Source organism: Drosophila subpulchrella, chromosome X (genome assembly GCF_014743375.2).
Source record: "Drosophila subpulchrella strain 33 F10 #4 breed RU33 chromosome X, RU_Dsub_v1.1 Primary Assembly, whole genome shotgun sequence".
NCBI classification, from domain to species: Eukaryota; Metazoa; Arthropoda; class Insecta; order Diptera; family Drosophilidae; genus Drosophila; species Drosophila subpulchrella.
This window is the reverse complement of record NC_050613.1, coordinates 28,742,927-28,758,735: the sequence shown is the minus strand read 5'-3', so window position 1 is coordinate 28,758,735 and position 15,809 is coordinate 28,742,927. Positions and strand designations below refer to the sequence as shown.

Sequence of the window (15,809 nt, the reverse complement as noted above, 5' to 3'; positions counted from 1 at the left end):
GGCCTTTGTTTTATTGCATTTCACTTTGTCTGGCTTTGGCTCGAAAGCTCGACGCCAAACCCATTTTCGTCCTTCGTCCTTCGTCCCTCGCTACCCTCTACCCTCCCTGGGAAAATTGCATTTTATGCTCCTTCGCCACCCCATCCACCCATCCTCCCTGGGAAAACCCTCTGTGTGTTTGTCTTTGCCTTAGCAGTTAAAATAATCATAATAAAAACAAAATCCAAGCGCACAAGCGAGCTGAAATCCCCAAGAAGAAATGTCAACATTTGCCAGCCAAGTGCACTTGCTCCGGCTTCAGCCTCAACTTCAACTTCAGTTCCAGTTCTAGCTTTAGCAGAAGAAGCAACGGAAGAAGCAGGGGCTGGAAGACTGTCTCCCAGGACTCGTCTGTCGGCTTAGTTGCCAGTTATCTTGATCACAGCTAAACAATCGATTCAATTTGAACTTAATGGAGTCCTGGCCTAAACGAAGGACCCGCAGGTCAGTCGGAATGAAGATGTGGGTGCAAATTACTCAAAGTACCCTGGACATTGCTTTCGATTAAAGGCAGGGAAGGCGAGCACTGAAGATTACAGACAAGGTTGTTAAACTTTACATCTCAAAAAGCTTCAGTTTTATCCTAATTCGTTCCTTAGTATAATTTCAGTTTGCAACGCAGAGAGGGAGACATTTACGATCCTATAAAGTATTTCTATTCTTGATTAGCTTTATATAGCTTCCTATGGAATAATCGGGGGATAGCTTCCAAGCATAATCCAAATACTCACAGCTTCGATATTTCTCATCCTATTTTCTTCTACTCCCAAGTAAAAGCATTTTTTTTAAACTCCAGAGCACCGAAATTTTATTAAAGATGCCCTAGGAACAATCGGAAAATTAATAGAAATATCAAATACCTATATTTAAGTTTCACATGTTCATAATACATAATACATAAATTATTCAAAGAGAGAACAAACTGCCGGCAATACATTTTCCCAAAGTACTTATGATCCAATTAGATATCATGTTTTCCTGTGCCCCATGTTGCCCCAATGCATGCTTTCGATCTCGGCCTGCGGAGATTGACGGAACAACACTAATGAGGTGCCTTGGGCTTGATCCAATATGCACTGGATTATTGGGAGCCACATTTACATATCGAATGGCAGCCGTGCGCCTCGTGCGTGGCCGCATTTAATTAATGCAGCTACAAATTTGTTGCAACAATTTGGCAAACACATTTCCTCCTGCTGTTTGGCCGGCATATTTCCCATTTCCCATTTCCCGTCCATATAAGTGGGGGCCAACGACTGATTGACATATCGTGCAAATGGCCATTGAACCCCCGACCGACCAGAGGTAATCACACCAGCGATATGACTTATTCAGGGCCCATAGCCCAGTAGCCAGTACTCAGTACTCGGAGTCCGGGACCCACACACAATGTTCCGGCATTAGCCATGGCCGTATAATTAGCACAATTTCGGGCCAGCGGGGAGAGCCCCCTACACTGGAAAAAGGTATGTGACTTGGCATATCATAATGACCCGCACAACAAACTATAAATATCACTGGAAACAAATATTATTTGAAAAAAGGAAGAACTTGGGATTTTCGAAAACATGCCCATGGAAACAGAACAGGGGATCATCCATACCCCATCTCCAACATATCTCAAAATTGAAATCGAAGTGCTGCTTTTCTGCCTGTGCATTTGGCCCGGGGAGCCGCTCGAGTATTTCCATATGACATGTTCGCCTTTCGTCCGGATCCGGAACATAAATGTCCTGTCTTGTCCTGGAAAGGCGGGGTGAAAAGAGAGAGGTGGCCGGGTGCCTTTATGGATTATGGATTGTGTATCGGAGCAAGTGTCAGAAGCGGGGCACCTATTTGTCCTGGGCCGACACAACGAGGGGCCTCTTTTCAGCTGGCTGGGTTGTGCATAGGATACGGGCTCTTTAACTTGAGTGAGTACCGGTTTCTTGAGCTTTTCCTATCGCTACTTGGTATCTCCAAAATTAAATTGACTTCAGTTCGGTTCCTTTAATTAATTTAAGCACTGTAATCATTGAAATTTATCTTTATCAACGTATTTTTCAAAATCTAATAAGTCAAAACTCACTTCATTGTCTGCGTTGACCTACGAAATCCCCCATGCAGAGCTCAGACTGAGATCATCCGGGACTTAAGATGATTTGGAATTCTAGCGTGCTCTTCATCCTCGCAGGCTTGTCGTACCTCAACAGCTTTAAGGACCAAAGGAGCGTAGGTTAAAGAGCTCTGTTACCTCTTACCAAAGCTCCCTGGTATCTTCTGGATTTCTTTTTGCCTGTATGTGTGTGTGTGTGCTAACCAAAATCAAGCCGCAGCCGACTATTTTGCATACGCAAATAAAAGTAAATAAATTGAAATTCGTCAGCGCCTTGCTGCCCTTACCCCAGATATATATATCTGTGTATTTCTGTATGTATTTCCCCCTGTGCATACAGCACGCATGTAAATCGACGCTTTACAACACAAATGCCACCTGTGGGGCGGCCCCCTTTGGGCCCTGTAGTTTGGGGTAGTTGGCAGCTTAAAGGTAAATTTGCTTTCCTATCTTTTTCGGTGCGGATTGGAGGGGTTTATTGGCTGCGCAGAGGTGTATGCAACGTTCGGAAGTCAACTTCTATTGGCATCACATCCACCTAAACGGGTTTAAATGTCGGGTATTTATGAAGACTTGTGTGAAAGTAAATACAAGAATTGCAAGTGCTTTTTCCATAGCTTGGCTTGGGAATATATGTAGTTTCTTTTCAACTCGCTGCCTAAAAGAGTGCTACACAAAAATATTTTATAACTAATTTACATTGGTTTACATAGTTTAAATATAAACTGAAATAAAAAGAGTAAGCAATAGTCATGAATGTTTTCCTACATGTTTTATTTATAGGGAAGACGAGTGCCGTGGACTTTTTGGCAATTGTTATCCGTGAAATGTGCGGCGTGGTTCCCCGGCCCTTTTCACTCAGCATATTTACAGATTTTCCGTTTCGTTTTATTGGCAATTCCATTGTTAAACATCGAGCTCATCCGCAAATCCCCTTACCCGTGTTCCTCCCACTTTGAGATCGTGTGCCAAATCGATTACCTTGCTGCTAAAAGGAAAGTGCTTTCTCTTTCCCTTGCCCCTTTCCCACTCCCATTTCCCCATTTTTCCTCTAATGAGTACCCACTATAGTTCGTGGCCATAAAAATCGTTAAAGTGTTTAATCAATGGCTTTGCCCCCTTGGCACAATGGAACGAAATTAAGTGCCATAAATCAATGGGGAAATATAGGTGAGCTCACTTTTATGGCTCGTACTCGGAAAAAGCACCTGGTCCTTGACCTTTTAATGTCAAGTCACCACAACCAGAACCCGAATATTTTGTAAATAGAAAATCTACTGGGCAAAGGGCCAGCGATCAAAGGCTCAAAAGAGAGCTCAGGGAGAAATTAGGAGGAACGAAAATAGTTACAAGGCACAGAAAATACATTAAGCACATAAAACCCAATCGAGTGGAAGTAAAGTGGCCAAGAGCAGCAACAAAAGGAATTGGAACCCACTGCCACGGGAATTCGAATTCACCTGCCTCCACCATTATTTGGCTGCCCCCTATTTGGCCACCCAAAAGCAGTCACAATAAAATGCCAACTGCCAATAAATGTCAATAAATCAAACAATTGAGCGCGGCCAAGTTTTGTGACGGCGTGCGCCAAATAAGTCCAATGTCCAATGTCCAAATGTCCCATGTCCGTCGTCCAATGTCCAACGTCCAATGTCCAATGCCCCATGTCCAATGTGGCCCCCAACAAAAAGCTGGCAGCCCACATCTGAATGCCCCAGTGGTGAGCAGAGCAGCCAGCGAAGCAGACAAAGAACATCAAGTAGACCGACTGCCACTGAGAAATCGAGACACACAATGTTGCATGTTCTTCGATTTTGCAGTGAGAACCGGACCTGGGTGAAAAGTGAGGGAAAGGAAAGCTTGTCGCATCCAGATATGAAGATTACCACTGCTCAAGATGCAGTTCCCCAACGCTCTTGAAATTCCAATCCATATAGGATACAGTATTATCCCCCTCAAGGGGACCTCCATCATATTCTCAATTTCAAATTCTCACGATTTTCAATAGTCTACTGATTAAAGATATATATTGCAAGAGAAATAGGTTGTTATATAATTAAGAAATAATACTTGTTCGGCCTTTTTTTCTTTTCTATAATGGCGTTTGGGATCACTAAAAAAAAGACTTTCTATATCTTTTAGAACTTTGGAAACTAAGACTTTACATTTTCAATATTCTTATTATAATTTCCAAGTAAAAATTGTTTAACTAAGACCAAACACTCATTCGGTTATATACAAGGGTGGTCAAAAGTATTTTCACAAAAAAAAAGTTAAATATATTCATAATTTGAACTCACATCTTGTTAACTTTGGCATCAATGGAAAGGTAATTTAAATGCCGTTTGAATGATACAATACATTTCTTAATACATTCAGTACTTATTGAAAAGGACGAATTTGTGTAAAAATGTCCTTTTTGAACTTTTTTCCTCGACTTGAAAACTTAAATTTTTTGATGCAAAAAGTTTCTTCAAACAAAAATAATAGTAACTGCAAAAAAAATTTTTCAAAAATTATTTTGCTTATATTTTTTATGATTTTTTAAAGGTGACACTGTCGGAAAAAATTTGTATGAAAAAGAGAAAAATATGGCTAAAATGCATGTTTCTAAGCATTTTCAAAAAATCATAAAAAATATAAGCAAAATGATTTTTGAAAAATTCTTTTTGCAGTTACTATTATTTTTGTTTGAAGAAACTTTTTGCATCAAAAAATTTAAGTTTTCAAGTCGAGGAAAAAAGTTCAAAAAGGACATTTTCACACAAATTCGTCCTTTTCAATAAGTACTGAATGTGTTAAGAAATGTATTGTATCATTCAAACGGCATTTAAATTACCTTTCCATTGATGCCAAAGTTAACAAGATGTAAGTTCAAATTATGAATATATTTAACTTTTTTTTTGTGAAAATACTTTTGACCACCCTTGTATTTCTCCTTTTGTGGGAGCAAAGTATAAATTTACATGTACGAATTTAAATACCATACCTTATAAGGTTTCTTATAAAGATAAAATAATTTCCCTCAAGCTTGTAGTAAGAACCTGAGTGCTTGAATTTTTAAACTTTATAAGAGTTTCCTATAGAGATGCGGTATTTTCCCTTAAGATTGTAGCAAGAACTTTTGGAAGCTAGGTAAGACCACACTAAAATGAAAATCAACTTTTTGATGGCTTAACACTCATTCGATTATATATTTCTTCGCTTTGTGAGAGCAACGTTAAAATTTATGTATGTATGTACAACATGTACAAGGAAGACTTGACTGGAGATTTGGCATCCAATCGACATCTGAAAGACGGATAATGGATGGGTTCGAACGGGGGGTTTGTGCCTTGCTAGACGGTTTAGTGTTCCTTGGTGAAAAAATACCGAAAATAAATAAAATGGACCACATGGACCTAATGATGGCTGCGCTGTTCGCTGCTTGATTTTTGATTTTTGGCTGGCATTTCGTTTGAAATCAGGTACTGTTACTGTAGGGTAAATATTGACTTGACAGTAGATCCCTGCTTGACCATGGTGTCCTTGTGCAGCTGGTACTGGAGCACATAGGCGCTATCCATGCGCAGACCCTCGCGCAACTTGCGTCCGATTTCCAAGACAGCTTCCTCCTTCCCCCCGTCAGCGGTCCAAATCGAGATCTTGTTGGTCTTTCCGCGAATGTTCACCACGGCGCCGCACAGTTCCGCCGCGTTGTCACAGGCCTCGCCGATCAGACAGAGCATCGAGTCCATCCAGAAGTTGTCCAGGTCCGTCTTGGTGGTCTTGTTCAGGCTGATGACCCAGCGTCCTCCGTGGACATTGGCCTCGTCCTCCCACATCGGTCGAATGCCCTTCTTGAAGAGACAGTAGTCACAGCCGATCTTTAGCTCCGACGGCGGCTTGATGTGGGTGACCAGGCTCCAAAAGTTCTCCACGGTATCGATGCTGGTGACCTCGTGCAGCATTTCCTCCCAGCTCTTGGTGCGATCGTTCTCCAGATACCACAGAGTCCAGCAGTTGTTGAGTGGATGCTGCGGCTCTTCGGGGCCTTCGGGTTCTTCGGGCTCCTGGGACTCGGGCTCCTGGGATTCGGGCTCCTGGGATTCGGGCTCCTGGGACTCAGGCTCCTGGAACTCGGGCTCCTGGGACTCGGGCTCCTGGGACACGTTCTCCTCGGTCTCGAATGCCAGCTCCTCTACGCTGACATCGCTTGGGGGCTCAATGCGCTCAGTGGAATCAGTGGGCGGTAGATCGGGAATAGTGGGCACCTCAACCGCATCCTCCTCAACTTGAACCTCTGCAATCGGCTGGGAAACCAATTGAGAAACTTTCTCGACAAGTGGGTATGTTATTTCATAAATCCTGGGATCTATAATTCTATCCTTAAGCCTTTGCTGTGACAGCTTCTTTTCGATCTTTAACTCTAACCGCTTTTGTGGGGTAAGCTTCTCCTGAACCTTCTCGGAAATGTTAGCGGCCGACTTCTTCTGCGAAATGTTATCGGCTGACTTCTTCTGCGAAATGTTATCGGCTGACTTCTTCTCCGAAATGTTATCGGCCGACTTTTTCTCCGAAATGTTATCGGTCGACTTCTTCTCCGAAATGTTATCGGCTGTCTTCTCCGAAATCTTATCCGCAGACTTCTCTGAAATCTTAGCGGATTTATTCTCCTGCACTTTTTTCTCCGAAACCTTCGCCGGCACCTTCTTTTCCTGCACTACATTCTTTCGCTCCTGAACTTTTTTCTGTTCCTGCCCTTTCTTCTGCTCCTGCCCTTTCTTCTGCTCCTGTCCTTTCTTCTGCTCCTGCCCTTTCTTCTGCTCCGGCCCTTTCTTCTGCTCCGGCCCCTTCTCTTTCTCTTGGGCTCTCCCCTTCTGTTGGGCCTTCCCTTTCTCTTGAGCCCTATTTTTCTCTGGGGCCTTATTTTTCTCTTGGGCCTTTTCCTTTTCTTGGACCTTTTCCTTTTCTTGGACCTTTTCTTTCTCTTGCGCCTTTTCCTTCTCTTGGGCCTTCACTTTTTCTTGGGCCTTCTTCTTTTCAGGGACCTTCTCTTTCTCTTGGTTCTTCTCTTTCTCTTGGGTCTTCTTCTCTTGGGTCTTTTCTTTCTCTTGTGCATTCTCCTTCCCTTGTCCCTTTGCTTTCTCCTGGACCTCCATCTCCTTTGGCTTAACATCTTTAGCTGGATTTTTCTTGGCAACGGAATCTACGGGGCCTGCACTAATCTTGCTGTTCTGACTAGGAGTTCGAGGCACATTCTTCTGATTCTTTTTGCCCTTCTTGTTCTTGTTCTTTCCCTGCTTCGGGGGCTCTGGCGGGGTCATCTTGCTCTGAGCATTCTTGGGATCCTGAATCTTCGCGGCTGGAGCTAATGCAGTGGACTGAGGAACTGCAGCGGGTTGAGAACCCTCAACTGAATCTGCTCCCTTCTGGGCGGACTGTGTGAGAATATCATCGTGGCTGGAGCAGCTTTTGAACACGTTTTTGGGATTGGCAAAGTTCTTCATCTTGTAAAAATTGTTGGAAGCTTGACTGGGGGTCGGGAATACCTACAGCGTTAGATGGAAAACATGTGGTTAGAAATGGGGCACTTACTTCTACTCTACGCTAGTGTTTCTGATTTTTCAAAACCTCCACTGAGCTCGTGTTGTGTTCCTGGCAAAGTCAAACCATATGTACAGCTCCACAAAACTCACTTAAACATTAAAGTCGACGACGACTATGTGTGTCATTTTAAAAATATTTCTCACCCCTCAAAAACGGTAATTACAAATAACCAAAACCATTATCTAGCTTTGATAACGAACCGAACCACTGCCCAGTGCAACTCTGGTACTCAGCCCCTACGAAATGCATTCTCCACTCTCAACTAATGAGACAATCACGCGAGAATTCTCTCCTTTTCACCGCAGGAGGTGGACTTGGATACTTCGAACGTGAGCTGGAAATGTTTGGCTTTGGAGGGGCGAAAAGAAAAACGGACAAGTTCCACCGACCAAGGAACGTGGTGTACAGAAGTGTACAAGTTTAGAAACAAATATTTACACACCCTCCAGTTGATTCGAGTGGGTGCGACACCCGAAAAAAGGAAGAAAAACTCGGGTGTAGGGTAACACATCACGCATTTCTTATTAGCCTGCAATTCGAAAGAGAGTTTCCCCCGTTCTCCGTTGAAAACTTATTACGGTTCGACTAACCGGAAGCACAACCCGAAACGAAACCAAAAATTGGCTGCTAAAGGGGGGGAGGCGCCAATCAGCACCGAAAAGGGATATACATATGTACAAATACTGCAAATCATAGGTAGTAGTTCATAGGTTGGGGAGCCCTAGTAACTATTTCTACTCACATCTCAGGCCGTAAACTTATAAACAGAAATCCTTATACATATACACCCCAGTATAGCCAGAACTTTAACTAATGGCAACATTTTTTGTTTGCTCGTGCCGAATGTTATTGGGCCAAAGGGAAAACCAAAGCCAAGGCAAGAGAGCAAACATTCATTTGGCTCTGGCTGTCATAAGTTTAAATGGGGCCAAAAGGGAGGGCATTCGATTCCCATCGAGTCGCTCGAATGAATGAATGAAAAATATCACCGTGCGGAGAACTGAAATAAGAATCAAAAACGAGGCAAATATTTGAGCGGGCCTGGACCTTTGACAGGCGTTTGGCCAAGGAATTTATGGCCATTTTCTTTGACCCGATTTTGGCTTAATGGAAAATCTGTGTCTTGGCCTCGGACACGATTTCCAGTTGCCGATCCAGATCCAGATTCAGATCCAGATTTCGCCCGCACACACCTAACACTTGGCGATGGATGCGGACTATACATATAAAGTGTAGCCACTATAACAAATGCTAAGAGAAGAAAAGAAGCATATTGTGCCAGATTTGCCTTTTTAAAAGGCGCTCAGGGATCTCATCCTCCATTTTCAAATGCTCTTTTAACTTAAATGACAGTCCAGGGGGAGGGAAGAGGAGGCAAAGCTGAAACAGTACAAGACGCAAAAGTGCACAGAGAAAAAACGGGGTGAACATGTATAACTTGTTTATAAAAAAATCATTATAAAAATATAAAAATTTTAGATCAGCGGACGGCACGATATGATATGTGTGTTATAATTATGTGACTACAGCTGTTCTACACTGTTCGTGTGCCGGCAGATGCTGAGCAGAGCTATTTTCCGTGACCGCTTAATAAGACGTTGCCGACCGTTTTAGATACAGTTTGGGTCTAAGATTTGACAGTGTGCTGAAATACTTGGACGATTTATGATGCGATTCTTTCCTTCAGTAATTAGTATGATTTTTCTCAGTGCCCTCAAGCTGTTTCGCCCTTCTTAGCTCTTGGCTGAGAGAAACGCATTGCAATTTTTTATTTCGCCCGGCTCTCATCGCCCGATTTGATGTAAATATTGTATTAGACGGGGGGCCAAAGTGTTGGGTAAATTTATTGGCAGCACATAAATCGGGGACCCGCCCTCAATGGGTTGTCGACTGTTGAAAAATGAAATGTTCCAAAGGTAAATAAGTGCACACTCTCCGAAAAGTGGCATTCATTCGGTTGAAAGTTGAAAGCCGAAGGTTTGTGCTACTGCTCTTTCTCTGCTTCCTGTGTGACCTATGACCTGTGCGCTTTCGTCGCCGGTCGAAATGTTCAAATGTTCAAATGTTGGCTGCCCCGAAAAACTGATGAAAATGCAAAAATGTTGTTTCCAGCTCTTGCTCCTCGCCCCTCGGCAGCTATGCCAATTTTAATTAACAAAAAACATGACCAGCTCCCTGTTGCGTTGTGTGTTTTGTTTAGCTCGTTTTGTTTTGTTTTGTTTGACTAGTTTGGACTTTGTTCCTCTGTATTCTTGCATTTTGGTTGAACAAGATGGGTAGCGGTGGTAGAAAGTGGGTGGGGACTTTGACCCCCAACCTCCTCCGATCCGCTCAATTGCTCTGGCCCAACTTTGTGCATACTTTCGGGGATTCCCTGTAATCGGTGGCAGCCAATGAGAATCAAGCTGATCGACTGACACGACCGAAAGCAGGAGGGGTAGAGCGCGCCCGAAAGAGAGGGGAGATGTTTAATGCTTTACTTAAATGTAACTATTGTTTTTACTTCTTAGATCCCTAAAACGCCATGTAAATCTAGTTTGCAGAACGGATCGGTGGACAATCTTGACGATATTACTTACTCAGGGCACTGCACTTATCCGAGTATCGCGTTATTGAATAAAATTTATGCCAACAAAGAAATCTTTCTGTACAAAATTTGAATGGAACACAATTTTTCTGAGTACGAAAGCGTTCAAAACTGTTGCTAATGTCTAGGCTTACTATGAACTGGTAAAGATGGAGGTAACATTCAACGAAATAATTGGAATCAAATAAAACAGGCTCCCTAGATAAGCATTTATGCTCTTTTTCTATATAGCTTTACTGGGAACATCAAGGTCGATTGGCTGGGTTTTACCATTACGACTGCATTTTCGGTGACAGTTGTGTGAAGCAGCGCCATTGCCTGTCGTTTCCGGTTCCGGTTTCGCTTCCGCTTGGGTTCAGTTCGCTTTTCTCCTTTCGCCTTGCTCTTTTGTTTGCCTTTGAACTTCCCCCGGATCGGATGCTCAAATATTTTGCTTAATCCCGATTCCACCGACACTTCTGCCCGCTGCTGGATTAGTGTTAAAATATTTAATTAAAAAATCGCACCAAACGACGAACTGGGTGCTTTTGTTTTCCTAGCCGCTCGCATAATTTGCATGCCAACAACACTTTGGCCTGTTTGCTCATATCATTAATTCGACATTTGGCCAAATAATAATGAATATTTTCATCTTGTGTCGCTTTTTGCCCTGTTCAGTGCGTGTTTTTGCCCATATTTGAACATGTCTGCCCATTCACATTCACATTTGAATGTTTTGCGTTTTGTGTTCTTGTGCAATGCAATTAATTAGAAGTGGATAAATGGTGCATGAGTGTGTGTGCAGCTTCAGAGCGCAAATTAAATTAAATTCTATGTGCATTTTTGCATTTTCGCTAGGCGAAAGCGAATGGATCGCTTTGAAAAAGTCACTCGAAGCTGAAATGCAAACACGGCATTTCGAATTCATCGAGCATTATGAAAATGCATAAACTGAAATTGAACCATAAACGCAGGCGGGGGGCGGCGGGATTATCAATTAAAAATGCTAAATCATGTCAAATATTTAAAGAGTTGTTAACAGCAGCACGCACAGAAAAGGCCAAATCAAAAAAAAAAGAATTATAAATGCTTTAAATAAATGGAAAAAAGTAAAAACAGAGTGCTTTTAAAGAGCCAGGGGATAGGGGCGTGGCAGTCAGCCCACTTGCAGCCCGTTCAACGGTTCGTGGCCAACTGAAGCCAACTGCCAGGATTTCTTACAACCTGCTCCTCGAACAACAGAAATGCCAACACAACAGAGGCAACTCAAGAAAATTAACAGTGGAATCGAAGAAAAGCCGCTGCTGTTAACCTACCATTAATGGCAAAACTTAAAGTTGTTTTCTAATAAAACACAGAAAGCATTTCGTTTACATTTGCATCAACCAACCAACAACTGTTTGCCCTCGTCACAACACCAACCTCAAAAAAACCCAATAAGCAAACAGCCATTTTTTGCTTAATTATTTGTATACAAAGGTTAAATGTTGTTTTGCGCAATAAGAAAAATATATATAACCCCTTGACGTGCAAATAGTTTCACATATGGCAGTTCCCTTATTTGAGCAACTGCGTGCGTTGGGTTCACGAAACCTTGCGTCACGCACTCAAAAAAACCCAGAGTGAACGCCTTAGTCGATGGTCCCGACTATCAGATACGCGTTAACTAAGTAAAGGAAGTGCGAGGATGAAGGAGACATGCAACGGTAAAGATACTGCTCCCGCGATTGCACACAGCGCTGCTGAATGATTCATAAGTTTGGAAATACGCCTATCAATATAAAAACTTTTGTACACACAACACATAGGCGGCATATACTATTATTTGCTATCTAAAATTTTTGTTTACTTTTGCATTATTTAACATTTCTTCAAAAAGGCAAAAAATGAGATTTGTATTTCTTTGACAAATATTTACATTATATAGGTATAACTAAACAAAAAAAAATAAGTCCCAGCAGATGGTAATACGTAAGGTTTTCTTGTCGGCGAAAAAGGAATTGGGGGTATAGATACGATGAATCAAGGATTCTTAGTCATACATTCCAACTGCATCTGCATTTGCAAGAGTAAGTAAAATTTAGCTATCGAAAACGATAGTACATTTGCCATCTGCCAGGCTATCTATAGGACATAGTCTAAGTAAAATCACACGACTGAAACCTTATGCTCTTCCCACTGCCTCCCTCAATTGCTGTTCATCCAGCCTGCGACGCTTCTCCAGGGTGTCCGCCAGTTGCTGATCGCTGGGAAGGAAGCCCAACCTTCGGTATCGCTCCTCCACCCTAGCCTGCAGCTGGGGCTGGAATCTCCAGATACTGGCGTCCACAATGGGATCGATCAGCTGGGACTTGATATCCGGTTCCCGGTAGTGCTGCATTTGGGCAAACTCGATGGGCACCGACTTGGCGGCACAGGCGGCCTCCTCGGTGCGGAAGAAGGTGAAGTGGTTGTGCAGTCCGATGGCAAATCGGGTGTCGTGCAGACACTTGGCTGCCGCCCCGCGATTGCTATGCTCCCTCACCCGCTCCACATGCTGCAGCATATAGAAGGAGCTGGAGAGATTTCTGTAGACCTTCGGGCGCTCCGGATATCTCGGATAGTAGACATTGCGGAAACAGAAGCTCACCCATTCCGTGCAATCAGCCGGCGTGCGACTCTCGTAGTCCGGAACAATCCGGGCCAGCTTGACCAACTCCGGCCAGGTGGTGTGATTTCCGAGGGGCATTATCACCTCGTCGATATCGAACACACCCACATAGTCGTACTTGTACATGTTGCGGTAGAAGCAGTCGTTGTACGGTATCATCTCGTTCAGGATCCGATTAAAACCATCCGCCATCATTGCGTAGTGATGGAAATGGGGTGGAACATGCGGTTCACCTCTGCCCAGGGACATTGGACGCAGCTCCACAAAGCCGGGACTAGTGATCAGATAGTCCCTGACCACCCGCGTCATGTTCGCATGCATCGGGGCATCATAGAGTACCACTTTCTGGGCGCCCAACAAGCGCATCAGTTCCAACCACTCGATCAAACGCCAGGATTTATCTTCATACGGAAAATCCATGGCCTTTACACATACCACAAATTTGGGATCACTGGATGACGCCGACGAAGAAGAGGAGGTGGTGATGTTCCCCAGGGGCCCACCCGTACTTTCAGGTTCGTCAACTTCGTACACCACCCTCAGGAGATTCCTTGCCATATCGCATTTCTTGGCCACCAGGGAAACCATCTTCGGCACCTCCTGCCGATGCTCTTCCCCCGGCAGAGGACAGCTCAATAACGTTGGGTAGTAACGTCGGGGGGCGTGACCAAAGGGCCACATCACCCTGTGCTCAGAAACGGGAACAATCACCGGGTTGGCCCTGCCCTCAAACCAAAATTGGCAGAAGATTTCGGGGTACTTGAAGGAATTGTCCTTGTGCTGGTTCACCATGGCCAAAAGACGAACCAGTGGCGCGTCCGGCACCGCCTCCCTTTCATCGTAGTAGGCTGCAAATAGGAAGTATGTGAGGTTGCCGTTAATGGCCCTCTGCCAATAGGTGTTGTGGAAGTCAATGTTCATCATATCGGGGGCAGGTCCACAGGTCACCGGGGGCAGAGCCCGTTTTTCCCTGGCCAGGAGCTCTTCCAGCGGAAACGAGGGCATCTCTTCGCGAATCCATTCCAAACGCTTCTCCAAAGAGGGCACTAAAATAGAAATTGGTCACTTAGCTCCCCAAAGGACAAATGGTGTTGTTATCCCTAGAACTGAAGACTGTACAAAAAATCCTTTTATCCTACCAGCAGCAGGATTTTACTAGAAAAGGATCCACTCTTACTCTCCCTTCGATCTACCAGCAGCTCATCAAATATATCCACTTGCTGGCGCCTCCGGAATCTAGTAACACCATCGTAACTGTGCAGATATAGGACCAAAAGAAAGAACAACTTCAGGAAGATGATCACGAACAGGACGCGGAATAGGCGCGTGTAGCTCGACGACATTTCGGCTCCCGAATGTTCCGGAACTGGCCTACAGATTCCAGATACCAGAACTGTGAACCCAGGCCAAGAGCCGAATATATTTCCACGAACAACATGCAGACTGCGCTGCGACTTCGACGCCGTCTGTTCTGAACTTATGCCGAATTATTTGATAAGCTGGTTTCTTTATGAGCCGACTTGGAGCGGTGACCTTATGGATGGTCGGAAGAATTGCGAAATAATACAAATAAAAACAAGAAAGGAAGTTAGCTTCGGCAAGCCGAAGCTTATATACCCTTGCAGCTATAATTATTAAATTTAAAAACACAAAAAATGATATTCCCAATAGTATAAGATAATATGTCAAAAAACACCGAAGCTATAATTTGTTTCATATTATTTTCCTACCAATTTTCCGATCGTTCCTATGGCAGCTATATGATATAGTCGTCCGATTTTGATAAAATTAAATTCGAAACTCAGAACTAATTAAAAAATGTTATTTCCAAGCGTAGGAGGTTATATGTTAAAAAACACCGAAGCTATAATTTGTTTCATATTATTTTCCTACCAATTTTGCGATCGTTCCTATGGCAGCTATATGACATAGTCGTCCGATTTTGATAAAATTTAATTCGAAATTCAGAACTAATTAAAAAATGTTATTTCCAAGCGTTGGAGGTTATATGTTGAAAAACACCGAAGCTAAAATTTTTTTCATATTATTTTTCCACAAATTTTCCGATCGTTCCTATGGCAGCTATATGATATAGTCGTCCGATTTCGATAAAATTTAATTCAAAATTCAAAATTATTTAAAAATTGTTATTTCCAAGCTTAGGAGTTTATATGCTAAAAAACACCAAAGATATAATTTTTTTTCATTTTTTTGTCCGATTATTCCTATGGGAGCTATAAGATATAGTTGTCCGATCCGGCTGGTTCCGACTTATATACTACCTGCAAAAGATATAAGACTTTTGGGAAAGTTTCAGCCCGATAGCTTTAAAACTGAGAGACTAGTTTGCGTAGAAACGGACGGACAGACGGACAGACGGACAGACGGACAGACGGACAGACGGACAGACGGACAGACGGACATGGCTAGATCGACTCGTCTAGTCATGCTGATCAAGAATATATATACTTTATGGGGTCGGAAACGTCTCCTTCACTGCGTTGCAAACTTCTGACTGAAATCAATATACCCTCTGCAAGGGTATAACAATAAAACAAAACAAAACTCAGTACACCATCTGTTACTTAGCAAATAATCGAGTAAAGCAGGCCCTTATTGGTACTTCGGTTGTGTAACATCGAAATTTTCTATAATTGCTATATTTGTTTCTTACCATTAAAAAGATCTTGGATTAAGCCAGACTTCGGCCAGATAAAGCCCCCAAAAACAGGCGACAGAAACGGAAACCAAAACCGAAAGGCAGACAGCACCAGAAACTCGAGCAGACACACAAAACCAGCCGAGCGGAATCAGGCGCAAGTTCTAAGAATAACAAACAAGAAGGGGGCGCCTCACGTGTGGCATCGTTG

General features: G+C 43.2%; 2 protein-coding genes across 3 annotated transcripts; both read right to left on the bottom strand.

Moving 5' to 3' along the window:
- Positions 1-5,308: 5,308 nt before the first annotated feature.
- On the bottom strand, positions 5,309-10,445 carry LOC119557416 (eukaryotic translation initiation factor 5B). Of its 2 annotated transcripts, none has more exons than XM_037870163.1 (2): positions 10,303-10,445; positions 5,309-7,665 (listed from the first exon to the last, which is right to left on the bottom strand). In XM_037870163.1, the coding sequence occupies exon 2, from the start codon at positions 7,621-7,623 to the stop codon at positions 5,608-5,610; it is 2,016 nt and encodes a 671-aa protein (XP_037726091.1). In that variant the 5' UTR covers positions 7,624-7,665; positions 10,303-10,445; the 3' UTR covers positions 5,309-5,607. The 2 variants fall into 2 exon arrangements, with proteins under 2 accessions (XP_037726091.1, XP_037726092.1); XM_037870164.1 differs by lacking the exon at positions 10,303-10,445 and adding an exon at positions 7,712-7,828 and having other exon boundaries at positions 5,309-7,648.
- A 1,814-nt stretch (positions 10,446-12,259) lies between these two features.
- On the bottom strand, positions 12,260-14,371 carry LOC119557420. Its single transcript, XM_037870172.1, has 2 exons — positions 14,117-14,371; positions 12,260-13,985 (listed from the first exon to the last, which is right to left on the bottom strand). The coding sequence occupies exons 1-2, from the start codon at positions 14,280-14,282 to the stop codon at positions 12,454-12,456; spliced, it is 1,698 nt and encodes a 565-aa protein (XP_037726100.1). The 5' UTR covers positions 14,283-14,371; the 3' UTR covers positions 12,260-12,453.
- Positions 14,372-15,809: the final 1,438 nt, after the last annotated feature.

Coding starts and splice junctions, on each gene's coding strand:
- LOC119557416 (XM_037870163.1), bottom strand. CDS start 7,623: ATGAAGAACTTTGCCAATCCCAAAAACGTGTTCAAAAGCTGCTCCAGC.
- LOC119557420 (XM_037870172.1), bottom strand. CDS start 14,282: ATGTCGTCGAGCTACACGCGCCTATTCCGCGTCCTGTTCGTGATCATC. Junction 13,986..14,116: donor GCTGGTAGATCGAAGGGAGA/GTAAGAGTGGAT, acceptor TTTCTATTTTAG/TGCCCTCTTTGGAGAAGCGT.